The 25,391-nt window shown below is 48.5% G+C and overlaps 2 protein-coding genes across 5 annotated transcripts in view; one reads left to right on the top strand and one right to left on the bottom strand.

Annotated features, from left to right (window-relative positions):
• Nucleotides 1-3,421: 3,421 nt before the first annotated feature.
• On the top strand, nt 3,422-25,272 carry Nme9 (NME/NM23 family member 9). Of its 2 annotated transcripts, none has more exons than XM_057766277.1 (12): nt 3,422-3,477; nt 3,855-3,891; nt 6,138-6,195; nt 9,922-10,025; nt 11,143-11,214; nt 13,390-13,506; nt 14,826-14,907; nt 17,964-18,049; nt 18,361-18,453; nt 19,337-19,491; nt 20,669-20,805; nt 24,035-25,272. In XM_057766277.1, exons 2-12 carry the CDS (start codon nt 3,859-3,861, stop codon nt 24,082-24,084), a joined length of 987 nt encoding a protein of 328 aa, XP_057622260.1. In that variant the 5' UTR covers nt 3,422-3,477; nt 3,855-3,858; the 3' UTR covers nt 24,085-25,272. The 2 variants fall into 2 exon arrangements, with proteins under 2 accessions (XP_057622260.1, XP_057622261.1); XM_057766278.1 differs by having other exon boundaries at nt 3,431-3,477; nt 3,765-3,891.
• The window catches only part of Armc8 (armadillo repeat containing 8), a 96,266-nt gene continuing 93,664 nt past the window's right edge, over nt 22,790-25,391 (bottom strand). For 2 of the 3 annotated variants that reach the window (XM_057766275.1, XM_057766273.1), the window contains 2 exons: nt 23,704-23,801; nt 22,790-23,390 (listed from right to left, as the gene is read on the bottom strand). In XM_057766275.1, the coding sequence (XP_057622258.1) occupies nt 23,371-23,390; nt 23,704-23,801 (118 nt within the window). In that variant the 3' untranslated portion in view covers nt 22,790-23,370. Of the gene's footprint in view, nt 23,391-23,703; nt 23,802-25,391 lie in introns of those variants that run through there. The other variant, XR_009056964.1, reaches the window with a different exon arrangement.

The following is a 25,391-nucleotide window of genomic DNA, read 5'->3' on the forward strand; positions in this document are numbered from 1 at the left end:
ACAGTTTACCTGAGCTAATGGGAGCTCACCAACTCCAGCTGGACAGGGAAGGAAACAGCATAGGACCACACTGAACCCTCTAAATGTGGGTGACAGTTGCATGGCTGAGGCAGACTGCGAGGCCACTGGCAGTGGCACCAGGATTTATCCCTACTGCTTATACTGGCTTTTTGGGAACATATTCTCTTTGGATGGATTCCTTGCTCAGCCTAGATATAGTAAGGAGGGCCTTGGACCTTCCCCAAAGTAATGTGCTTTACCCTCTCTGAGGATTGGATGGGGTGGGGTGGGGGTAAATGGAGGGGATGGGAGGAGGGGAGGATGAGAGGGGTGGGAACTAGGATTGGTCCGTAAAATGAAAAAAGATAATTTGTTTTCTTTTTTAAAAAAATAAAATAAATTATAAAAAATACTTCTGAATGACAGTGAATACACCAACCTGTGCAAGTGATAAAATGTTTATAGACCACACACACACACACACACACACGAAGACAGCAACCACCAGCACTGCTACTGTCTGAGATGAATGAATTGTGCCACCATCGCTAATCTGTTTGTGATACTGTAATTTTTTTAAAATGTTACCATTGAGAGAAACCCGGCAGGGCACACAAAGGATTTCTCTGTGCTATTTGCTAAAACTGTAATAAGAAACAATTATCAGAGTATAAAACCTTCAGCTAAAACCTGGAATTAAGTTGGGCAGAATCCTATGCACTTACAATGGCAGCTACTTGGTGTATTCAAGGGTTATTTGAACTCATAAGTTTAGCCAACCTGAGCAATAGACAGAGACTGTAAGGACAGAGAACTGTAAGCCTCTGCAGAGGTAACTCCCCTCTCTAGCTACAGTATGTGTGTGTGCCTGAGTGGATGGATGTGCCCCACATGTGTACAGGAGCCCCTGAAAGTAGAATTACAGGCAACTGGGAGCCACCATGTGGGTGCCAGGAACTGAACTCAGGTCCTCTGCAAGAGCAGTAAATGTTCCAAACTACTGAGTCATTGCTCCAGTCCCTACAGGCCCTTAGAGGTAACTTTGTAATATTTATTTTCATTATCTTTTTTCTTATCATTCCAAGAATTGGAGCTTTTTATAACTCTTAGAAAGCAATAATAGCAACAGCTTCATGGCCTGTGGGTAGGCAAAGCTTTATTAGGATAAAAAAGCAATGAACATTGTTGTGGGATATTTGATTGCACTGTGAAACCTGAGACTGTGTTAATAAAATCAGCCTTGGATCAGAGGGCGGAGCCAGCCACTAGTTGACAGGAATTAGTCATAGAGAGTACAGTGAAGCCAGGAAGATGGATAGAGAGATGCACAGGAAGGAATAGGGAGGGACTTGGAGAGTCATAGTCTTTTTTGGTTTGGGATGAATGTAGAGACTCTCTCTTGCTGGGTCTCTGGCCAAAAAGGAAGGTCAGCTGATTACGTCCTGGCTTCTCTGATCTAGCAGGTTTTCACCCCAACATTGGACTCCTTATTGGTAAATAGAACAATAGAGACTTAGTTAAAAACTACATTTGGTGGCAGCAGCTAAGTGCCAGTGCGACCAGAAATCCTGTCAGGACACAGCCTGAGCGGTGAGATTCTGACTGCAGGGGCATAAGTCGGCAGATGGTAGTTAAAATATCAGTAGGTTCAGGGGCAGTCACCAAGCCGATAGGAAAACAACAAAATATAGCATACAATTTTGACAAATTATAGTTCGCCAAGCTATGGTGTTCCATACGTATAATCCCAGCACCATGGAGACTCAATCACAAGTTAAGGCCAGCCTGAGCCAAACAATGAAAGAAATAGTGCTGCCCACCGCTTCCAGTTTGACAGAGGAAAACCAAACAAATATCTCCACGAGGATGCAAGGGATGTGGGTGGGACGGCCACTGTGGTCTCTCCTGGAGCTCCCATCCAGCACCATTCTACCCTGTGACAGAGGATGTGACTCCACAGCAACACTGGTATCAGTGTCCAGAGACACCAAGACATCAGCTTTTCACAACATTCCTGGATGGCAAGGATCATATTCCTTATTAAAAATGAGAAACTGAGGCTGAAGGAGGAGTCACCTTTTCCAGGCTTGGGGGCCGGGGTGTGAGAGGGGGCGGGAAGCAGATGTGGGATTCAGCCAAATCAGTCTGAGAAGTTTTCAGTTCTGCTTTTGCGGCTCTATTTCCTTATCGTTTAAAATGAAAAGACTGGAAGATGACACACGGCCCAATTTAGTGGATGATTTGTTTCACACAGTTCCAGCGACTTGGTTGGGGGGCTGTTGAGTGGAGATGTGCCTGCTCATATGGGTCTCTTAAAGAGGTTCCTTTGAGCAAGCCACCACCTTGTGGCAAAGAGCATGACTTGCAGGAGAAGTTAATCTCTCAGGCCAAAACATCCCATTGGCCACAGTTTGACATTTTTACATTAAAACAAAGCGAAATAATAAGCACATTCCTTAGCATAAGTTTAATTAAGACGTAAGTTTTCCAGAGATTTGCTTTTGGACAAAACAATCTCATTAATATTATCAAACACAAAAAGACCAAGTTCCAGGGGCTGGAGAGATAGGTTAGTGATTAAGAGCATTGCCTGGTCTTCCAGAGGACCCAGGGCTCAATTCCAGCGCTCACACAGTGGCTCAAAACCATCTGTAACTCCAGCTCCAGATCTGGCAATCTGGCGCCCTCTTCTGACCTCCTTCTCCTCCCATTCCCCCACCCCCACTCCCAAGTCCTTCAAACAATGGCATAAAAAACTAGGTAGCCCTAGGTGATGCATTCGGAGGAGACTAGAGGTTCAAACAGTACACTTAGATCCTTATTTTTAGGTTTATTTGTTTTATGTGTGTGTTTTACCCTGGGTACAAGCAAGTGTACCACGTGTGGTGCCAGGAGAACAAGGAGGAAGTCAGAAAAGGCTTAGGATCCCCCTGGAATTAGAGCTACAGGCCACCTTGTGGGTGCTGGGAATCGAACCTGGGTCCTCTGAGAGACCGACACGAGATCTTAACCTGTGAGTCACCTCTTCAACCGCATTCCGCCATCTCTGTCTTTTAATGATTTAAGTCAGACTTTTGATATGCTTGGATGAATACCCACTGTTTGAACCTGTAGGGCACATGTGAACTTGACTTCCACAGTTAACTCTGAATTCACAATTATTTGTAGACTTAAAGACAACTCTCATATTCCTGAAAAACCATCTCCCACGCGGCCCTCCTTTAAGGATATCAAGGCTGGATGAAAAGCTAGCTGTACATCAACTCTAGCAGGCTAGTAGGAAGGAGGAAGGAACTGAGCACGGAAGGGTGGGAATCTTTTTACCTTAGTGCCTTTAGAACCTGACATTCTCTCCAGCCAATGAGAGCTCCCCACTGGCAGTGGTAAGCTGGGTGCTGGGTTGCCAGGACGACCATTGCAAAGACGCTGCCGAGTGAAGTTGGATACTTCCTGTCCTCATCCGAACCCCGATATCTGGTATCTATACCGTCAACAGAGGCTGTTTCCCAGTAGTTCGTGGGGACTTATAGGGACTACGGGACCCTCTTTATCGTCTCGAATTCCTTAGTAGACGCTCTGCTGCCTGCGGGCGCCCTGGGCTCCTTAGTGAAGGGGTTTTGCAGACACTCCTCCCGACCTCCTACGCCTCTGAAAACAGCCTGGCGATCCCCTGGGCTCCGGGAGAGGGAGGGAAGATGAGGGTGCGTCCGTCTGAGTCTCTGTGTATTTTGTATCAGTACATTGATTTACTTTCTCTTTAAAAGGGGCTCTGGGCTTGCTGGTTTGACAGAGGTTGTAGGCGGCTGTCGCGCTTACCATCCATTTCCCAGGATCAGAGTTTTGTTTCTTTGCAGAGCCATGGGCAGCAAGAAGAAGGAAATTGCCCTACAGGTAAGCCTCTAGGGGCGCTAGCTCCCATCTCTTGGTGGGAGAGGGTTGTGTGGGTGTGGGGTGCAGAATAAAGACGACTTTCTACTTGGAAGCAGTATGCGATAGTGTTCTGGAGTACCCTGCCCTTCTGCATTAACGTATAAATAAATATCTGGAGCACCTAGTAATGATAACCTTATGTATAACTAAATATATCTCCGACCAAGGCAGAAGTTCTTAATGGGACTTTGCAACCATAAGACTCAAATGGGCGTTAACATAAAACCACAAATCCGAGAGAAGAGAAACAGTCTAATTCCCCAATCTTATTTCTGCTGAACAATAATTACAGGTTTTATATATATATATATATATATATATATATATATATATATACACACACACACACACACAGGATATATGTGTGATATATAAGATATATATATTTATGAGAGAGATTCTTTGGATTTGGGCATGCATCTGTGAACTCTGTGGTGACCAGTTTCCCGGCACTGTTTTGTTCAAACAGCATGGTTTGAGATGTGTTGTGTGATGAACATGTGTTTTGTAGACGTGTTTTCTTCATTTGCACAGAGGACAAGCCAGCTCTCTCCTCCTTCTCCTTCTCCACAGCCCACAGCCTCATTGTTTTTGAGACAGGGTCTCTCTATGTAGCTCACCTGTGAAGCAAGGTTGTGTAAATACCCCATGAAGCGTTGGCATCCTAGAACTCCAGAGTGGGGATCTTCTGTGGTAGATTCTTAGGGCCTGGTTCCTCCCTTATTGCTGTGTGAACCATTTCCTTGACCTCTCTCAGCCCTGTGTGGATGCAGGCCACCATTCCCCACTTTTGATATAGGTGCTAAGGACCCAAACTTAGATCTTCATATTTTCACTGTGAGCATTTTACTGAAACATCGTCCCAGCTCCCTGGTCAGCATTCAGGGGTGTTGGGATGTCAGATTGACAGTTTACTTTCAGGTTACTAAAATGTACCCCAAAATATTCTTTATACCATATTTACCTTTAAGAAAAAAAGAATTATTTATGAAAACTCTGTCCGTATGTACACCTGCATGCCAGAGAGGGAATCAGATCCCAGTCCAGGTGGTTGTGAGCCACCATGTGGTTGCTGGGAATTGAGCTCAGCACCTCTGGAAGAGCAGCTGGTGCTGTTAACTGCTGAGCTATCTCTGCAGCTCCTATGCCGTACTTTTAAGTACATGTTATTTTTTGTAATTTTTGAAACTGTTTTAAAATGAAGATGTGTTTTGGTTATATTTTGAAAGAGTGGAGGGGGTAATAATATTAATTTCCCTTGTATTTCATACCTAACATATTCCAGAACTCCTTATAAATATGAAAAATGTGAATGGAAGACAACAAACTAATAATTCCTGACACTGAGTGAACATAAACCACAAAGGGAAACGAGTGTGCCACCACTTGTGTGCAGGTTAGCAACACGGGACAACTTTCTCCATGACTCCTGGACAAATAACATGTAACTTGTCCAATGTCTGAAAATGGCACACATTGTTTTTAGGTCGATTTTTTCCTGGAGTATAAGGGGAGAGGGAAGAAAAAAGGGAGAGGGTAAAGAAAAGATAGAACTGCACTGGGGAACACTGCAGAGAGAGAGAGCTGTACCCGGCTTTGTCTTTTGGGCCGCCAACCAGCTCCAAGATTATGACCCAGTTGTGAATGCTCTGCCTAGCTTAGGCCCTTTCTGGCTAGCTCTTTCAACCAAAATTAACCTGCTTCTCCTTATTCATTATTTGCCTCAGGAGATGTCACCTTGCTTACTTCTGTATATCATACTTTCACTGCTTCCTTATGTCTGACTGGTGTTTGCCTGGCTTCTTACCCCAAATGTATCCTTTGTTCTCTCCTTTTTATCTCCTTCTTTTCCTCTGGAGCCTAGATTCACCTCCTATTTATTCTTTCTGCCCACCAGCCCTGCATATCCTTTCTCTGCCTAGCTATTGACTGTTCAGCTCTTTATTAGACCAACCAGCTACCTTAGGCAGGAAGAAGAAACAGATGCAACACATCTTAACATAATTAAACACACATCGTTAAACAAATGCAGCATAAACAAATGTACCACATCTTTACACTGTTAAAGTAACATTCTGCAGGAGAAACAAATGTATCACATCTTGGCCTGGTAAAAACTATCTTCTCCAACAGAGAGCAATGGGGAAAAGGAAGTGGCTTCCCATCTCTGCCCTTACTGACGCTGCTTTTGATCCTTCTGGCTGCAGGTCAACATCAACACCCAGGAGCTTTGGGAGGAAATGCTTGGCTCCAAAGGACTGACTGGTGATTCAAAATGAAACCGTGTCCCCTGATCCATTCCCTTCAAAATCGTTCAGTAACGCATGTGAAGAAGGGGTTACGATGAGTAGTATTTTCTTTTAAGTCTGTGTCTCAATCCCCAGTACTGCATAAGCCAGGTATGGTGGCACACACCTGTAATCCCAGCATTTGGGAGCTGGACACAGAATGATCAGAGTTCAAGGTTCCATGGCAAGTCTGAGGCTAGCTTGGGGCTACCTGTGGCTGTTTCAGAACGTACAAACTAACAGAAAAAGAGCCAGGCCACTTCTTTGTGTCTGCGTGCATAGTAGCCCTGTCTTATGTATGGTTCCACCCTCCTCTGGCCCAGTTACCTGCATCCTACCATAGTCCCATGGAAAAATTCCAAAATATAAGTTCATAATTTTAAAATTCCACACTGTTCTGAGAAGTGCTAAAATTTCATGCGCTCCCTTCTGGGACACCAGCCATTCTTTGGACCAGTGTATCCACATGGTGTCTACCCCTTGTTCGTTGTCCTCTTAGAAGCAGGTTATCATTAAGGTCTCTGTCCCCAAGTGCTTATATCAGCTTTGTCCTACCCAGCTTCTGTTCTCTATTGCTACAAATATTCTCTGTCCCGCTGGCCCCCTGGACTGGATTTTTTCTGCCCTCCTGTTCCCGAAGCTGTTTATAACATACCCACTCTGAGGCTTAATATTAACTCCACGCTCTTTGGCCTATTAGCTCAGGCTTTTTATGGTGGGTGGCTGGCGGCTGCCTAATTCTGCCTACTCTCTCTATGTCTCTATTCGGATTTCCTGTCTGGCTTTACTCTGCTAAGCCATTGGCCAAAGCAGCTTTACTCCTCAATCAATAAAAGCAACACATATACATCGAACCACAGTGCCTTGGAACATATCCCCTGAGGAAGAGGGGTTCTGTTGTATTTCAATTAGTTGGACATCAGTGAATTCAGTCCAGTAAATGAGGCAGTACTGTCAGGTGAGAGGGTTCTCTTGGTTTAGAGCTGATTGCTGTGCTCAGCTTGGTGGCCAGTCATAGGAAATTTTAATGACCCGAGGCACAAAAGGAGAATGTTTTGGAAGGAAAATGGGGGTCTCCATCCTGGAACTCCCAGGATAGAGAAAAAATGAAGTATCGCAGAGATTTGGAAATAACCAGGGACTGCACAACCATTGTCCACGCCTATCTTCTTTGTATCAGCTACCCATTGCTGGGTAACAGTTTACCCACACAACAGCATCTTAAACACGGATTGCCCTCCAGCAGGTCAGAGTTATGTCCAATCCAGCTGGGTGCCTCTGGCCCCAGACGCTTTCCCAGGGCTCAGTTTGCATGTCACCCATGGGGTTTTTACTTTGGAGCAGACTTGCTTCCAAGCTCGACATGGCTGCTGGTGGCCCAGGCTCACTCAGTGGTAGTCAGCAGGGTTCATGTCCTCACTGGCTGTTGGCCAGAGACAATTTCTGGCCATCGGTTTCTGCATGAGGCTACTCACGTCATGGTAACTTGCTTCCTCCAGAGTTGGGGCACACAGGGGACACAGCTGCAAGTTGGCCTTTCGTCAACTTAATCTTAAAAGTCATACCCATACTTTCTTGTGCTTATTAGAAACCTACCATGAGATCCAACACACTCTCAAGGGCTGGAGCTGACAGAATGGTGTGTGCACCAGGAGGCTGGAGTCTTTGAAGTGCCCACCTCTCCAGCCATTACTCCTTCCTCTTCTTTAAGTACCTCTGCATTCTGTTACTCTCAGCTCTATAACGCCTCTGTTTATCTCCATAACCGTTCAGCACTCCAGAATGTTCCCTCTCTCAAAAACTCCACATCTTTCCAGCCCCTTTCTTTACTATTTTCCGAGATGTGTCCTAAACTGAGACATCTTTCCTGAGCACGCCATGGGTTTCCCACATCTTCATTCTCTCCATGTTCTTCTACCCCGAGGACAACCACCGTTCTCACTCCAGGGCCCAGCTCAAAAGTAGCCTGCCTCTGTGAAATCTTTGCTGATCTCCACTCTCCTCCTCATGGGGGCCCCTAGGGCTCTGTCAGGCTCCCCCACCACACTCCCAGTTTGTCATACTCTGTCTATCACCCCAGACTCTAACACAGCACTACTAGCTTTTTCATCTGGCATCTGTAGTAGATTTGTCCAAGCCTGGGGCCAAATGGATACTGAACAATGCTAGGCCCATTGATCCAGGGTGTGTGGGTGTGAGTGTTGGCACACTCACAGTTGGGGACATTATGAAGCCTTTTTGATGGTGCCAAGACTTAACTGTTGTACCCATGTTTCTGGTCAGGGCAGCTAAATGCAGCCTCAGGGTGAAACAAAACATTACTTATTTATTTATTTATTTATTTAGCCAACAGTGAAAGAACTAGCATTCCATAATCTTTTGGAAATTCTGCCATGTGCTGGCTGCCCTGTGAAGCCCTCGTATGACGACCATGGCTAACATTTCCTGAGCACTGACTATGCCAGACCTACTCTCAGTAGTTTGGTGGTGGAAGGCTCCTCTGAGACCTTCTCTCACTGGGCAGGTTAGAGGAACACACACACAGCCGGGGTTAATGGTTCAGAGAGAGAGAATCCATCTTTCTGGCACCAGTAGAAACTTGTTTCTAAAGCCATCCACACAGGAAGCCTCATCTACTGCTCCTCTTTCTCGTCACAGAATTAGGCGTCTTCCAAGCATTCTCTGTTTTGCTTTCCGTCTGTCAGAGCGAAATCTTCGTGCTCCTCCTCTCCAGTGTTCCCACCCTCGGCCCCTACACTCATGTGACCACCACCTCTCCCAGAGCCAAGGAAGAGAGAGGGTGAGGGTGAGGTGCTTGTAGAAGGGTGTCAATGAGACAGAAGCTGGGGGAAGCTGACCTTGGAGGCATCGGTACAGACACCGCGGAGACTCCACTTTGGGCCCCATTTCTTTTCCTTTGGAACTTGATCTTGCCTTCCCCAGTAGAGCTGTTTACCGTATCCTCAGTCTTCAGAGACATTTTCCTTACTGCACCCAAGTGCAGTTTCCCTATGGTGCGTTGGAATCCAAACATCTGTCAGTTATCAAGGTCTTGTTCTCAAAGAAGCTCCGAGCCTTGCTCTTAGGATAGATGCCAAAGAGGCTCAAGCCCCCTTCCCTCCAGGCATCCCGGTGTCTTTTTGAATCTCTATTCCTAGGTTTTCTAATTGATAATGGAAATTTAGGTTTTCCATCACTGGATGAGAGTCAGCTGGATGCTGCCTGTCAGTCACCTGTAGTGACCTCCTACTTTTGAAGTAATTTGTGTTCCCTTCCCATATTCACTGAGTAACACTCTGGCCCATGCCTGATTCCCCCAAGATAAAGGGATCACCTTAAAACATGTTTCTACCTCTATCTGTACTCACTCGGTCTCTTCCTACCCTCCCCTTTAAGACAGGCTCACGTGTAAAACAAACTCATGTGTAGTTGAGGGTGACCTTGAATATCTCCTCTTCCTTCCTCCACCTCCCAAGTGTTGTGATTACAGTTGTGAGCCGCCACACCAAGCTACTTCAGAAATACTTCAGATCCAGAATGCCACGTTGGAGTGAGGGATGGTTATGTTCTATGCTCAGTCCCAGTCTGCTAAGTAGACGTCTGTCCTGCAAGCACATCCTCTACAGGGGGTGGAGGTGCTAGAGCAGACTGTCTGCAAGGACGTGGCTGTCTGCGGAACATCATCTCTCCTTGGTTCCTGCAGTTGTGGACGTCTACCAGGGCTGGTGTGGCCCCTGCAAGCCTGTGGTTAGTCTCTTCCAGAAGATGAGGATCGAGGCTGGTTTGGACCTTCTCCATTTTGCTTTGGTAAGATTCCTTCTTAGCAAGAAGTCACACAACATTGTAAACCAACTAAACATGGACGAAGCAAGGAGCAAGAAGCACAAGTTGCCCTTTTCAAATAGAAAGACACCGGCTGCTACTGTGTCCTGTAGCTGTCACTGTGTGCTGTAGCTGTCACTGTGTGCTGTGATTGTCACTGTGTGCTGTAGCTGTCACTGTGTCCTGTAGCTGTCACTGTGTCCTGTGATTGTCACTGTGTGCTGTAGCTGTCACTGTGTGCTGTGGCTGTCACTGTGTGCTGTGGCTGTCACTGTGTGCTGTGGCTGTCACTGTGTGCTGTGGCTGTCACTGTGTGCTGTGGCTGTCACTGTGTCCTGTGATTGTCACTGTGTGCTGTAGCTGTAACTATGTGCTGTGATTGTCACTGTGTGCTGTAGCTGTAACTATGTGCTGTGATTGTCACTGTGTCCTGTAGCTGTAACTATGTGCTGTGGCTGTCACTGGTGCTGTAGCTGTCACTGTGTGCTGTAGCTGTCACTGTGTGCTGTAGTCTATGTAGACATAAAGGCACCGGCCTCACTACAAAGCTGTATGCAGGGAAGAAGCACATGTCACTAAGATGCACTAGCCAGCGTGTCAAGACTTTCATCCTCAATGTCGTAAAGGGGCTCTTTTAGCAAATGCTTGCTTAAAGCACAAAAACAGGAATTCCATAGAGGTGTGAAAGAGACCCTGCTGACCCGCTGCACAGTGTTGCCTTGCGAGGTCCGCAGACACTAAAGACAACAGGAGACAACGGGTCTTCCTTACACTCATTTCTCAGGTCAGACTCCAAGGGCCATAGGTGGTCAGGGATGCCTGAGGACCTTCAGACCTGTCACTGCCAGTGACAGCCATAAGAGGATGTCAGATGGTGGGGCTCCTTGGACCAGTCGAGTAGATAGGTGGGGGAGTCAGAGAAGCTTATCTCCTTCCCACTGGACTCCTCAAGGTAATGTCACTGACATAACTAACTGCCACAAGTACGTTGACAAGTCAGCAAGCTGGGCTTCATTCGGGAGGTGGATCAGGAGGGCATGGCGCCGCTGTGACTCTGCACTGGCGGCACCTAGGGTACCTGCTGACAGCTTGCTTTCTTCAGGCAGAGGCAGACTGTCTCGATGTTCTGGAAAAATACCGAGGGAAGTGCGAGCCAACCTTTCTGTTCTATGCAGTAAGTATCTTTGCAGGAGCAGAACTATTATAGTGACTTTTATTGTTTTATTAATAAATAAAACTCAAGGGTAAGATGCTAGGGAATAAACCTGATAGACACACAGAGTGATGGAGAAAAAGATCAGCTGCACTCCTCTCCACCTTCCCAGATCAAAAAGACCCGTGAATCTTTCTAAGCCCCTCCTTATTCCTCTTTGTGTCTCTCTATCTTCATGTGGCTGGCCACAAAAATTCTATGGTTTATTCCCAGTCAGCTGAACATGGACTCTACCCTGTGAATCAAGGCTTAACTCCATTGGAGGTCTCGGAGCAACAATAGAAACAAATCGCCCACAACAGTTTGTTAAATCTGGTGTTCAGATAGATGTATTAGTTCTCTGGAGCCACTGTGAAGCCTCAGCCATGCTAAGCGGTGATGCTGTCCCTGACACACCCTCTAGACGGATTCACTAAGTCCATGCAGAACTTCCCTGAGACGTGGGCATGCACACGGGTGTTCATTCTTGCCTGCAGGCCCTGTGCAGCAGGAGATGAAAGACACAGCTCCATGGTGGCTGGACAGCCTTCTTAGGAGACCGTGCATGGCAAAGCACACACATCCTGGGATGCACACAATTGGACTCAGACACACTACTCTCAGAGCAGTTTTGAGAATTCCTTCTTTTAGAGGAAATGATATGTTATAGAGAAGCTGTGGATCTGCCTTGATACCTACAGTGTGACGTGAAAGAAAAAGCGAAGTCTCCTGGGAACCCAAAGGTTCTGTAGTGACAAGTGACATGGTTGTCTTTGGATGTGCCAGCTCAATGCCCCTCAGAACCTACTGTTGCATCCTTGGCTTTCCTGGTTGAGGCTCCCTGCCAGACTCAGGAGGCAACTGGTGGAGAGGCCGACACAGACTCAGCCCTGCCCCCTCGTGGTAGTCAGGGAAACCAGGGTCTGCTCTCCTAGGTCTCCTGGCAACCAGTCTGGGTTGCTCAGTTCAGTTCTTAGCCTTGGCACCTTGAGTATTACATATTAGGAACTTGTTTTAATTATGTGCTGCATTTCTATTTATTTGTGTGTGTGTGTGTGACGCATGTGTGCGCACACACACACATACACTCTCTCACTCACGTGAAGGTCAGATGACAGTTGGTTCTCTCCTTCCACCATGTGGGTCCTGGACGTTGAACTCAGCTCAGTGTCCTCAGCGGGAAGCATCTTTACCTCTGAGCCATCTTCCTAGCCCCGTTTAGAAACTTGGGCTAAAATATCACTTTCTCTATGTCTTTTGGTAGTGAGACCCAGCTTCTGCATGGCTAGGGTTGTGGGGAGAAAGAACCACTCAGTGGGAAGGAGATGGCCACGCCCACCCAGCCACCCTGGCCATTAGAGCTGTCACAGAACACAGTCCTTACTGAAGTTATTTGATTGGTTGGGCCAATGGTAGTTAAAACATAATTCACAACCATCTGTGGGGATTTAGGCCACAATCTCCAGCTCATGGTGGCCCGCCAGGGGATGGAGAGACGGCAGGGTCGTCTTCCAGGAACTGCTCCTCAGATCCGTGTCTTAGTGACATACGTGGAGAAAATGAAAGCAGAAAACTCAGGCCCACCCTAAGCGTGAGCACTACAAAGTCCTCTCCAACTCCCGCAGCCGGGCCTGGGAAGTCACGCTTCCACTTCCGTGTTGGCGAGCTTCAACCTATTAAAGCAGGTGTTACATCCTAGCTGTGTGTTTGGAGCAACCACTGCCCTGTGCTTCCACCGAGGCAGGTCTTCTGTCTCTCTCAGATTAGTGCTGGTATTCTTTGCCTCAGTCTGAGTGCTTGGTATATAGTAAGTACTCAATAAATGTCTGTCAATGAGCTACATGCAAGTCACACTTAGCACACAATTCTCTGTGACTTGTTCCTCCCTTAACTAACTGCCAATTGCCCCGAAGGAAGCTTCGACAGATGGGGGTCAGGGAGAAGTAGAGATCAGAGAGAAGTTGTTTAAGAAACAGGGGCCAAATTGAGGGCCTCATAGTGGGATGGGTTCCAGGAAGGGGCTGGAGGAGCGAGGGTGGAGGGTGTGGGCCTGGGGTTGGTGAACTTTGACCTTAGGCATAGCTTTCACCGTCCTTGTCTCCTGACATCAGTGACCAGCCGTGAAGAGGGTTTCACGTGGTCTGTCCCACCTTCCAGGGAGGAGAGCTGGTGGCTGTGGTGAAGGGGGCCAATGCTCCCCTGCTTCGGAAGACCATCTTACACCAGCTGGAGGTGGAGAAGAAGGTTCTGGCTGAAGGCAGGGAACGGAATGTGGTAAGCGGAGGTCACTTGTCCGACTGGCAGGCTCACAAGTGGCCTCACATGGCCCCCTCCCCCACGAGGAAGCCTTCATGTCCCACACTGGGCCTGTTCTTCACCCAGGAGAGAACACATGTTCTGAAGTTTCCCAGAGACCCTGGACCTTCTCTCATCCGCTTCCCTTTCCCTCACAACTAAACTCTTAGTCATGGCTGCAGGGAGGGAGACAAACTTGCAGAGCTGAGTAGTGACATAGCCCATCATGCCACACTCGAGACAAGCGATTCTTAAATGGAAGAGTTCATTTTGGCTCCCAGCTGAGTCTTCGGTTCATAGTCAGTTGGGTCTGTGGATTCTGAGCCGGTGTGGCGGCAGCGTGAGGTAAAGGCTGTTCCTCTCAGGGAGGCTGGAAAGAATAGCCTCCTCTCCCAATCTCCTTCAAGTATACTCCCCTACTGACCTTATGGCCCCACCTCTTTAGGTTCCACCATCTTGCCAAACCAAGGACCATGAGTTTAATGTGTGGGCTTTGGGGGAACACCCAAACTACAGCAAATGGACAGGAGGGTCTTCCCCCAGCCTCATGCTGATGTCTCTCCTGGAGACCCCACGCTCAAATCCCTAAATAATTTAGCTGTGAGCACACAGGTCATTTCCTTAATTCAGAAACCTAGCTGTCATTACGGGGGGACACAGGGTCAGCATAACTTGCGGCTTTGAGAAACTATTTCTAATATCAGACAGACCGCATCATCTTCACTGAGAGCAGGCAATCTTTAAACAATCCATATGCCATGGGTATATGGAGGTGTTTCCAGGCACCGTGTGCACCTGCTGGGAGAACACTGTTGGGTGTTCACATCCAAGCTTTCATGCTAAGTTCCAGAGAGCTCGGTCCCTTTTCTAGAATACACAGACCCAGGCCGTACTTCCACGTTTCTAAAGATACTAGCCTGCTTCCCTGAGAAGGAAGACCACACACTCAGTTTTCACAAGCTGCCTCTGGGGAAATGGTGCGTCCCTTTATTTCTCTGCACCGGGTGGCTCATCCCTTGTATCTGAATATCAGCTGCCATTCTTTATTGTTTCCTGGTCTCTCCTTGTGCTTGGTTAAGAGGCAGACTCCAAAGGCTCAAGACCAGCAAGGGTTTCCCCATCATCCAGCCACTAGAAAGGCCCTCGTTATCCAAACCCTGATGACCTTGTCCTCCTCCCTAAGGCTGACCTCTGTATTTTGAACCTCTGCATTTTGATACTGTTTCTTTAGATGTTGGAAGTCTTCATAACGATTTTCTTTGGCTAAATCCTTTCTATTCATGACTCAATGATCCTAGGTTACTGCTGAGGCTCTTTCTGGTGCAGCCAAGTGTCCTGCCCGAGAAAAGGATGGCGTTGAAGATGCTGACATAGGCATAGGTGAGTGCAGAGCCGAAGAGCAAGGTGGGTTCTGATTTGATGTGTACCTTCAAGTGAGTCACCAAGCTACTGGGCATCTCAGCTCTGGGAAGCTGGCCATGAACATTTTGTCTTCAAACAAATGGGATCTCCCTTTGGCCCTTTGGTGCCATCACGAGTCCATTTGACAGTTGTCTGATGATATACTCAACTATAACTTCACTGGCAATCCTTAGACATCAGAAAATGGCCTTCCTAGAAACTTCAGTAATGATGAAGAAGAGGAGCAATGAATTCTGTCTGATCTGGGGAGTTCAAATTTCACTTTCTGCCTCTCTGAAACATCACAAGCCCTCCCCTCTCCACAGGCTTCCTTCCTCTGCTCACAGCCCAACCCCCTCTCTTCCTCGTTCTCTAGCTATACAGGTTTTATATGCACCGCCTTGTGGCTCTTCCAGAGCCTTCCTAGAAGAGTAGCCTGGCCTGGCAGTGTGTGAGGATCAGAGAGTTAGACAGGCTGCTGCTGGGAAGATGTCTTGTGTGAGAGCCAAGATGCCAGGGAACCAGGACTGGATGCCAGGGAACCAGGACAGGGTGCCAGGGAACTGGGACTGGATGACAAGGAACCAGAAAGGGATGCTAGGGAACAGGGACTGTGGATAGGGTGCTAAAGAACCGGGACGGGGTGCCAGGGAACCAGGACAGGGTGCCAGGCAACCAGGATGGGATGCCAGAGAACCGGGATGGGGTGCCAGGGAACAGGGACTGGGGATAGGTGCCAGAGAACCAGTACAGGATGCCAGGGAACGGGGACGGGGTGCCAGGGAGCCAGGACTGGATGCAGCTGTTAGTAGGAAGCTTTGAAGTCATCATCACATGAGATTCATGGTTGTTTCCCCCGATGCACAGTGAGGACTGTTGAGATTGAATCCCGACAGAGCCAGGACGTCATGGGAAAGAAAACCTGTGAATTGGTGCTCACAGGAAATATCCCTTCTGTGTTACTGCCTCTTCCCCCGCTCTGCTGTGTCCTCTACAGTCAAGCCTCTGTCCCAGAACACCACCTGAAACTCCCTCTCCCTCGGCCTCTCCTCCCTCGGCTAAGATTTGTGAACTTTGTCCACTTCTTGGGGCCACCCCTCAGCTTCACCCCTGCTGATGCTCTGTGGCCGGGCTCTGAACCCACTGCTCCTGAAAGGGCACTCCTGAGAGACACAGTGACCTTCCTGCTGCCAAAGGACACAGTCTTTTCCTGTGGAGAATGATGATATTCATGGTGTTCGTGTGTCTTCCCCTTCAATGCCCCGGCCACCACCGTGTGTGTGTGTGTGTATGTGTGTGTGGTGTGTGTATGGGGGGGTTATCTGGAGATGGAACCTAGGCCCTCGTGCATGCTAGGCCAGTCCCTCTGAGCTACAGCTCAAGTCCCTACCCTCTGGCTTTTGAGATAACATCTCTCTATTTCTCTGGTCTCTTTCCCTTGGACTTTCCCTTTGAGCTGAAGCTAGAAGAGACCTACAAGGACCTCATCTCTTCTCCCTCTACACTTTAGGGATCTCATGAGCCCACCAATTCATCACAGAATCAATCCTAAGAGTGCTTTAATGTCAAGTGTTTGCAGTCGATCAGAAATGGGAACCACAGAAAGATGAACAGGTGGTTGCTTATGGTGACGTATACTGTGCAAGTCAGCTTTTCTGTGACCAAGTGAAATACCTGGGAATAATCATCTTATATCGCAAGATGTCTATTTTGGCTCAGAGTTTTGGAGCTTTCGGTGGATAATCAGTTGGTCCTGATGCTTTGGGGCCCATGGTAAAGCAGCACAGGGCAGGAGTATTTGGGGGAGCAGGTATCTCACCATGAGGAGGCAAACGAGGGGAAGGAGCTGGTCTGGCCACCTGTCAATAGGTCGCATCTTTCAAAGGTTTAACCACTTTCCAACAGGGCCACAGGCTGGGGACCAAGCCTTTAGCATCTGAACCCTTAGGAAGCATTTATCCAATGGATAGCATATACCTGTTTAGTGCAGGCTTCACAGAGAGTCCCAGTAGAAACCCTCCGCAGAACAGGCACAGCAGACACAAAAGCTGAGAGGCAGGGAATAGATTGTGGGAAATGTTGATTCTGTAGAAAATGCAGATAACTTCCCAGGGCCAACTTCATGTAACCAGGAGCCCAATAGAGATAGGCTCTTGGACCAGACAAAGCTTTCCCTACAGTTTCCCAGAACTTGGACCTAAGTGGTCCCCGATCATCAGGGTTGATCCCCAGCAGAGCCAAAATAAAGCTAGAGCCAAAACGAAATAAGGAAGCTCAGCCGATCCGACGTGAGACAGAGAGGTCTGAAGCTACAATGTAGTAGCGTGTGCTGGAGTGGAGAAGCGCAAAGTTCATGCAAGGCCTGGGATAACCATTTCTACCACATGGCAAGGAAGGCAAAAAGCAGAAGGGGGCTGGAGAGAGGTTGGGTGGTTAAGAGCACTGGCTGCTCTTCCAGAGGACTCAGCTTTGATTCCCACATGGAAGCTAACAACTGTCTGAACTCCAGTCCCAGCAGATCCAATGCCATCGTCTGGCCTCAGTGGGTATGGTATGCCCATGGTGCACAAACATACATGTAGCCAAAATATCCATACATATAAAATAATTTTGCAGAAGAGTCCAGAGAGTGAGAAGAGAGCAAGGCAGACAGCAGTTAAATCCGAGACCCGCAAGAAGGGGTGAGGAAGGCATAAAGGTGTCGCCTCTGCTCCCGTGCTCGCCCAGGTCCAGGCAACTTACTCAGTCATTCCAAGTTTCTGAACTGTCTTTTGGAAATGCCCATCCCTATGTGTCCCGAGACCGGAATTCAGAGAGTCAGATTCTGTCCCTCTGTGTCGGGCTGAGGTTCCTGGCTGTGGTCTGGTGTCAGATTGGTGCCATTTGCTAGAGTCTGAGGCTCAGCCTAGAGGCCAGAGGATTGAAGCCTGGAGTCTAGACCTGGTACTCGGAGCCTGTACTGAAACAACACTGTTCCTGCAAATGACCTCCTGAGAGCCTCAGCATCTGACAGTGCCTCCCTTACCCCGTTTCAGTGCCATCAGAGAAGAAGGCCTGTACATTAGGCATCATTAAGCCCGACGCAGTGGCCCATGGGAAGGCTGACGAGATCATCATGAAGGTAGGAGATGCAGGAGATTCCCCCACACAGGGATGGGCAGCGGCCGCTGTATTGTGCTGAGGAAAGGAGGCTTCTGATGAGTCACCTCAAACTTTATCCCTGGGTAGGACGCTATTAGATCTAGGGACAGGTGCTGGGAGTGGGGCTAAGAACCTGCACTGCTTCCATTGCTGCCCATCTTTATTTTATATCTTTCCATTAAGATCACTGTAAATGTGGGCATTACAGTCACATTTGCAGAATACACACATGCACGCACACACATACATATTTATGTGTATATATGTATATATTGTATGTATATTCTGCAGATCCAGGAAGCAGGATTTGACATCCTATCAAACGAAGAGAGAACCCTGACAGAGGCGGAAATGCAAGTGTTCTATCAACACAGAGCTGGGGAGGTCAGTTCATCTGCTCCTATTGGCCCAGCTTACTCTCTCTTTTCTCTTCCAGCACTATGCTGATAGGTTGATAGGAGCTGGGAAGGGAGCAAGATGAAGAACAAGAATATGGATGGCTAGTGGGTGGGTAATGGATTTGCACTCAGAATATGGTTTGGAGCCTGTACGGCTCAAGTACAACGGCTCCAAGGGAAAATTTTAACTGTTAAGTAATGGAATAAAGACTTTTATTAGAAGGATGCTCCAGAACTCCCAGAATTCATGAACAGAAATGAAAAAGTTTAGCAAGAGGACTTGGAGAGAAGAGAAGCCAAGAAAGTTCTAGGGCCCACAGGAGTCACGGCAGTAGGCAAACCACTCGACGTTGCCAACTGCCGCTTTAGCCCACAAGCCTTTTCTGCTTGCTTCTGCTTCTGATTTTCCTACTTGGGGAGTATGGTTGCCCACTCTTAGGCCATAGCACCACCTCCCAAGTCAGAGGTGTGATGGTTGCTAAGCATCCTGGTTGTGAAATGAGGAATGAATGAAATGGAGGAGAGATCATCCCCAGAGGAAGCCCAGGATACTGTTGTTGAAGGAAAAAGGGCTGCAAAGCAGGGTGAGGGGGCAGTCCCATCTACACTGTGCCTTTGGAGAGCCAACACCTATATATTACATCCCCATGCATACAATGCTTTTAGCATGCCTCTACCCAGCTGGCTCGCCTTCCTGAGGCCTTGGGGTGTGGCTGGCCATCACCATTACAGTGGGCAGACATGGCTGTGTGCCCAGGGGTGTACAAGGCTGCTTACACCTCCGGTCTATGAGGAGTCCGGGCTCACTGGCTCCCTTCAGCTGTCAGTAACTCCTGCCCCAGGTCACCGTTCTTCTTCCCTGTGCCTAGGAGGCATTTGAGAAGCTAGTCCATCACATGTGCAGTGGACCTAGTCACCTCCTGATCCTCACCAAGACCAAGGGCACCGAGGATGTAGTCACCGCTTGGCGAGACTTCCTGGGGCCTTGTGACCCCAGTGTGGCCAGGAGGGAACACCCTGAAAGGTGACGCCAGCTGTAGTTCCTTAATCCACGTCAAGCTGACACTTCATTTGGTGTTGGGTTCAGAATTGTGGGTGATTGCCCTTTCTATATATCTGGGAAAACTTTGACATCTTCCTACCCTGACTGACTCTCCCAGCCTTTGCTGAATACCCCCACCAGGGGATGCCCCTCCCCCCTCTCTTCTAAAGGCTGCTGCTGAGTTTGGCTCAGTCATAGATCTCAGGGATCCAGACAAGCCTGCCAAGTCAAAGGCTGCAGGATGGCCTGTATTATAGATTCAATTCTCACGGTCATCTGGAGTCAGCTTCCTGTTCAGCACACCTACCTAGACCTGCTTAGAGCTTGCTCTGTGACTCAGTGAGTCACAGTGCCAAATCCATGGGTGCTGGCCTTTGAGGCGACAGGCCCATTGAAGGTGTAAGTCACAAACAATCCCACACCAGTTTGGAATTACGATTAATAGAATGGTTATTTATTTAAGGGGGAAAAACTTACAGATCACCGTCCTAGACAAAAACCCTCTGCACAATCAGGAAGGGAGCCAGAGCTGTTTTTTGAAAGGGAGAGAGACCACTCCCCAATGGGCTGGTATCTTAGCGGCTATTGGCTGAAGGAGCGGAAGGAGCTCCCGCAACAGCCCGTGGACAGACAACAGGAAAGAACTTCACTAATAGCTAAAGCCCGAGAGCTGTCCCTTGCAGTCATAAGGGGCAAGGGCATCTAACTGAGGCTAAGTAAAGCAGTGGGGGGCTCAGATCTTACCACTGAATGGGCAAGTCCCTAAATTGGCTTCAGTTCCCTAGGCTGTAAAGTGGGAACATCCATGATCACAGAGGACACAGGCATGTAGAGCTGTGCTCAGCACATGGGTCCTACCCAGCACTATCAGTGTTACAGTTCTTATCAAAATTAGTCATGACACACCACGTGGTGCTAGCCCTAGGCAGAGACCCAACAGTGGGAACTGTAGTCTGCCTTTGGGTGGGGTGAAAGGCAGCCAGGTCCTGTGTGTAATGCCCCTGGCCAGCAGCTGCTGGCATGGTTGCTGTTCTTGGATTCTCCACAAAGAGCAAGCATCCCCTTGCTGATTGGTAGCTGGTGGTCCTGCTACCAGAGAGCAAAGCATTTCTTTTCAAGTGAAGCAATTGTTTCTTTTCCATTGTACCCCTGCTCCCAGTCTCCGGGCTCAGTATGGCACAGAAATGCCCTTTAACGCTGTGCATGGAAGCCGGGACAGAGACGATGCCAACAGAGAGCTGACCCTGCTCTTCCCCAGCTTCAGGTTTTTAGATAAAGACACAGAAACCCCGCAGGGTAAGTTGTCATGGCAGATTTCTTCATTAAATCTGAGGTGAAAGCCCTGTACGATTGTGCGCGTGTGAAACCGACAGCTTGCCTCCTAACTAGCAAATAAATCTGTTCTGAAACCAAGGTCACCATGTAACTGGTGCCAGCATAAAACCATCTGGTTTATTCATCAAGCATTAGGATCGCTATTTAATACCATACTGGCCCTTTTTTCTGCTCATTGTGGAGTCCTCGTTCCACTGTGAAGACACTTTGCCTTTCTGCAAACCATGAGGAAAATCTCAACTTTAAACAAAATTAAAAATTTATTTTTATAATTTCACATATGCATGCTTTGTACACTGATCCCACCTCCCTCCCTCCCTCCCTCCCTCCCTCGCTCCCTCCCTCCCTCCCTCCCCTGCCCACCCTCACTCCCCGACGAATCTCTCTAGTGTTCATGTCTGTTCATTTTGCATTATGGTCCACCAAGATTAACCAGGGCCACCTGTTTGACCGTGGGTTTGAAGCTATCCGTTAGCAAATGCCTGGAGAACTCAGAGGGAGCACACCTCACTGAACAGTGATTCCCTCTCCCAGAGTCAGGAGCTTAGAGGCTGGCCTCAGGTGGGCCCCGCGCAGGTAATGACAGCTGATATGAGCTAATGATTACGGCTGTTTTATGAGTTCAGGGAATGGTGGTTGGTAACCCGTTACCCTGCCTTCTCTTCCTCTTTTACAATGTTCACTGAGCTTTAGCAGGGTTTGGTACGTGACTTGCTTAGGGCTGGGCCCACATCTGTCACTCATGTTCTGCATCCCAGGCAGCTGTGAGTCTTTATACACTACTGTCCTTTGTCAGGAGAGGCTTCTCTGAGCCAGGCTGGGTGACACCTTTGTCTATGGCTCTCAGCACTGGTATTCAGAAGGCAATTGCTCTTAGTCAGTCAAGTTAACCCTGAGGAATGTTCCCCACATGGGCCTACTCCTCCCATACCTGGGTTGTTAGCTAGGCTACCAGGCACTGGTCCCTTCCTCTTGGAGAGGGTCTTGATCCCATACAGGTGGCACTTGCTATTTTGTCAATGCTGCATACATGGGCATGCCTTGCTTTTCAAATGGTTTCTTCATATTGGAGAAAGTTAATCCTCTGCCCATCCTGCACCCGCACCTCCCTAATCTCCAGGCCTCCTTCCCTGCCTAAACCTTCCCACCCACACTACCTCCCCACTTTCTTTTCTAATTATGTTCTACTATATGCCTTTCTTTACCGCACATCGCCTTGCTTCCTTGCTTGCACAGCCCATGTGATACGAATCATCTCATACGAATCACACTATGATCCTCGTGTGCACATGGCATTTGTCCATTTGGGTCTGGGTTATCTTACTTAAAATATTTTTTTTCCAATTCCATCCATTTCCCTGCAAATTCATTTTTCTTTACTGCTGAGTAATATCACACTGTGTCTGTACAAACCTTGATCATTCATCAGTTACTTCCATTTCCTGGCTCGTGAATAGGACAGTTATTCCTGTCGTAGGACATAGAGTCCTTTGGAAATGTGCCCAGAGTGGGATGTTTTGGGGACCCCTCCAGATTGATTTCCAGAGTGGCTGCAGTAGTTACCTTTCCCATCGACAGTGTACAAAGGTCCCCATTTCCCCAACTCTGCACCAGCTCTGGTTCTTGGTGTTCATGATAAGTGCCTTTGTTGGCATCTGAGATGGTATCTTAATTTGCATTTCCTTAATGTCCAAGGTTGCTGAACACCTCCAAAGTGTTTTAATAAAGTGTTTCACCTCTAAAGTGAATTTTTAACTTTCTCAGACTTACTTCAAAGCCAGGTGTCTCTCTCTTGTCCCTGTGCCCTAACTCCTCCCCTGGTAGGCTTGCCAGGCTGCCATAGAAGGGTCCTTTCTGGAGCCTGCTATGGCCTTCAGCATTAGAGTGGGCCAGGAAGGATCAGTATCTTTCCCTCCATGGGAAGCACTCACAGGGCCTGGGCAAGATGGGCCCAGCAGTCATCTCCAGATCTGAGTGAGAAGCCGGAATCTTTGTGCACAGAACATTGATTCTGTAACTGGTGGAAGAATTGGGTCCGGCTAGCACTGAGGTTGCAATGAGGTGAAAGGGTAGGAAATGGAGAGTCCAGGAAAAACAAAACAACCCAAGAATATAAAGGCTAGTTTCTTATGAAGAGGCAAGCTGGGCAGTGGCTCACACCTTTAATCACAGTACACAGAGACAGGCAGATTTGTGTTCAAGGGCAGTCTGGTCTATGAAGTGAGAAACTCTGTCTCAAAAAGAAAAAAAAAAGTGTACGTTACCTATGTGTTTTGATTTTATTTACCTAAACGTCTGGCGTGCTTACGGTCTCAAGATCTAAAGCTCATCATTCCAGGACAGGTGGGGTGGAGCTGAGGAACATGTTGCGTGTACCCATTTAGGCATTCAGGAACCCCTGGGGAGTGTGGCTCAGGGGCTGGGGATAGGAGACCCAAGTTCATACAAGCAAGCACTGTTCTTCAGTTTTCTCACTTCCGCGGGCAGTCCTGCCGGGCCAGCTCCCTTCAGAGGCACGGTGCAGCTTTATCCATTTGGGGGCATGGCTGGAGGCATGAAGGTGTAACTCGGGGTCAACAAGGGCAGGTGCAGGGGAACTAGCGGAACACAACTTGACTAGGATACTGTGGAGCGATGGAGATTTGGAATCTGACATTTTGGCCTCAGCTGATAGAGCACGGGGTGGGGGTGGGGGTGATTCTAGAAGGGTCTGAGCCCAGATCACACTTGGTTTCTGTGAAGCAGCCTCACGGAGGAGCAGGCACTGACCTTTGCTCAGCGCTCTCCCGGCTATAGGCTCTGCAGACAGATCCTGGCCCCACTACTCATCAGCTCAACAGCGTCTGGAAAGTTACTTACCAGGCTGGGCCCGAGTCTTCCTGTGTGAACTGGAGACAATGATATGCCCGTCAGACGTCACACTCATAATACAGATCACCATCTTCCTCACAGAGCTGCTGTGAAGATGAAGGCAGACAGGATGTAAGGGTCTCGTGACTGACCTACCTCAACAGTTCATTTGTAACTCTGTATCCACCCTCCTAACACAACCGTAGGACCCCTAGGCTATCCGGCCTGGTGACACACTCCAGCTCTGTCTTTTGGGGGGATGGGGTGGAGTGGGAGAAGAGCAGGAGTCCGGGCATGGCTGTTTCAGGAGTCTTACAGAACAATGTCACCCCTCCCCCAGGTGCTGAGGCTCAGAGCAGCGAGCTCCATGGAGGCCCTTTGCATCTCTGAGTGTATCTGAGAACTGGGGTCAAGGTCACAAGGCCACATGAGGAGCCCTTGGAATGTTCATGTCTGCACAGCACCTTCAGAGGAAGATTTCAGAGCACCAATATGTTCTGGTTCAGTTCTATTTTGTAGACAACAGAATAACTGTATGCGCTTCCCTGCCTTATTAAACAGTCTACAGAACATACCCTCCCTCCTTCTAGTTACTGCTCACTCCACAGAGGACACTGGCTCTCCCCAACACTAAATCTACTGCTTTGAGCCTAGCTTGGTACCTTGGGGGTGTATGTGAGTGTAGATGTGTACATGTGGGTGTGGGTACAGGGCAGAGGACAACTTGAGGAATTCAACTGTCTCCTCCCACCTTAGAGGCCCGGAGTATCTAAAGGTCATCAGGCATGGCAGCAGGTACCTTTACTGGCTGGGCCCTCTCGGGTCATCTCAGCAGGTCTAGTTTAATAACCTGAGATTTGAAATTAGCGTTGTTGATGGCGATGACACCGCCACACACTGCCACAGAACAGGTATGAACAGGTACTGCCCATGCTACCTCTTAAGTCACGAGGCAGCCACTAGCACTGCCGTTCACACTACGGCCTGCTCCTAACACGGCGCTGTTACACAGGGAACTGGGGCTAATCTATTTCCTCCATTTCTTTGGCTTCTGACTGTGCTAAAATCCAGTTTTAAGCCCTAATCATGTGCTCCTGTGGGGCCAGGCAGCCTTCGGTTTTCACTGAATTGCTGCCTCAGCTGCCCCTTCCTCTGAGGGATGCGAGAGCTTAGTAAAAAGTAACTCGGGACCCTGTGGTGTTACCACACATGCGCACCCACCTGTGACCACCTTGTTCGTGTGCTATTTCTGCCCTGGCCAAGCCCATGCACACTCTACTCTGAGGGAAGGCTGTGCTCTTCCACACCACAAGGAAAATGCCAGCACTCTCTTTTGCTGGTGAGAAGTTCACCCCTGTGACGTCAGGCTCGCAGCAGGCAGTTTGCTCTCAGCAGGCAGCTCCTCACTGGGGCATTATGGTTTCTGTCCACCTACCCTGAGAACTCTGCTGAGCACTGCACTGGCTCTGAAAAGGATGGCCCAAGCTGCCTGAAGGCACGAGACACAATGTGGGGCCTACTGTTTAAAGTGCATAACCTTAGGCCATCTCTGATGTGTAACCCATGATCCTCCTCAGGATCTGTACTGGGCTCCCTCATGACACTGCGCTCAGCAGCTGATAGTATGGCTGTTAGGGCTTTTGGATCTCTCAGGTCCTCTGTTCAAGTGCTTGATATGTGGAGTCAGAGGGGTGGGT

The sequence above is a fragment of the Chionomys nivalis genome, chromosome 4, assembly GCF_950005125.1.
Source record: "Chionomys nivalis chromosome 4, mChiNiv1.1, whole genome shotgun sequence".
NCBI lineage: Eukaryota > Metazoa > Chordata > Mammalia > Rodentia > Cricetidae > Chionomys > Chionomys nivalis.

What these genes read in the sequence shown, in the direction of transcription:
- Nme9 (XM_057766277.1), top strand. Translation starts at nt 3,859, where the DNA reads ATGGGCAGCAAGAAGAAGGAAATTGCCCTACAG. An exon ending in TGGCTCCAAAGGACTGACTG is followed by an intron (nt 6,196 to 9,921) that starts GTGATTCAAAAT and finishes TGGTTCCTGCAG; the next exon opens with TTGTGGACGTCTACCAGGGC. An exon ending in AGACACAGAAACCCCGCAGG is followed by an intron (nt 20,806 to 24,034) that starts GTAAGTTGTCAT and finishes CCCCTCCCCCAG; the next exon opens with GTGCTGAGGCTCAGAGCAGC.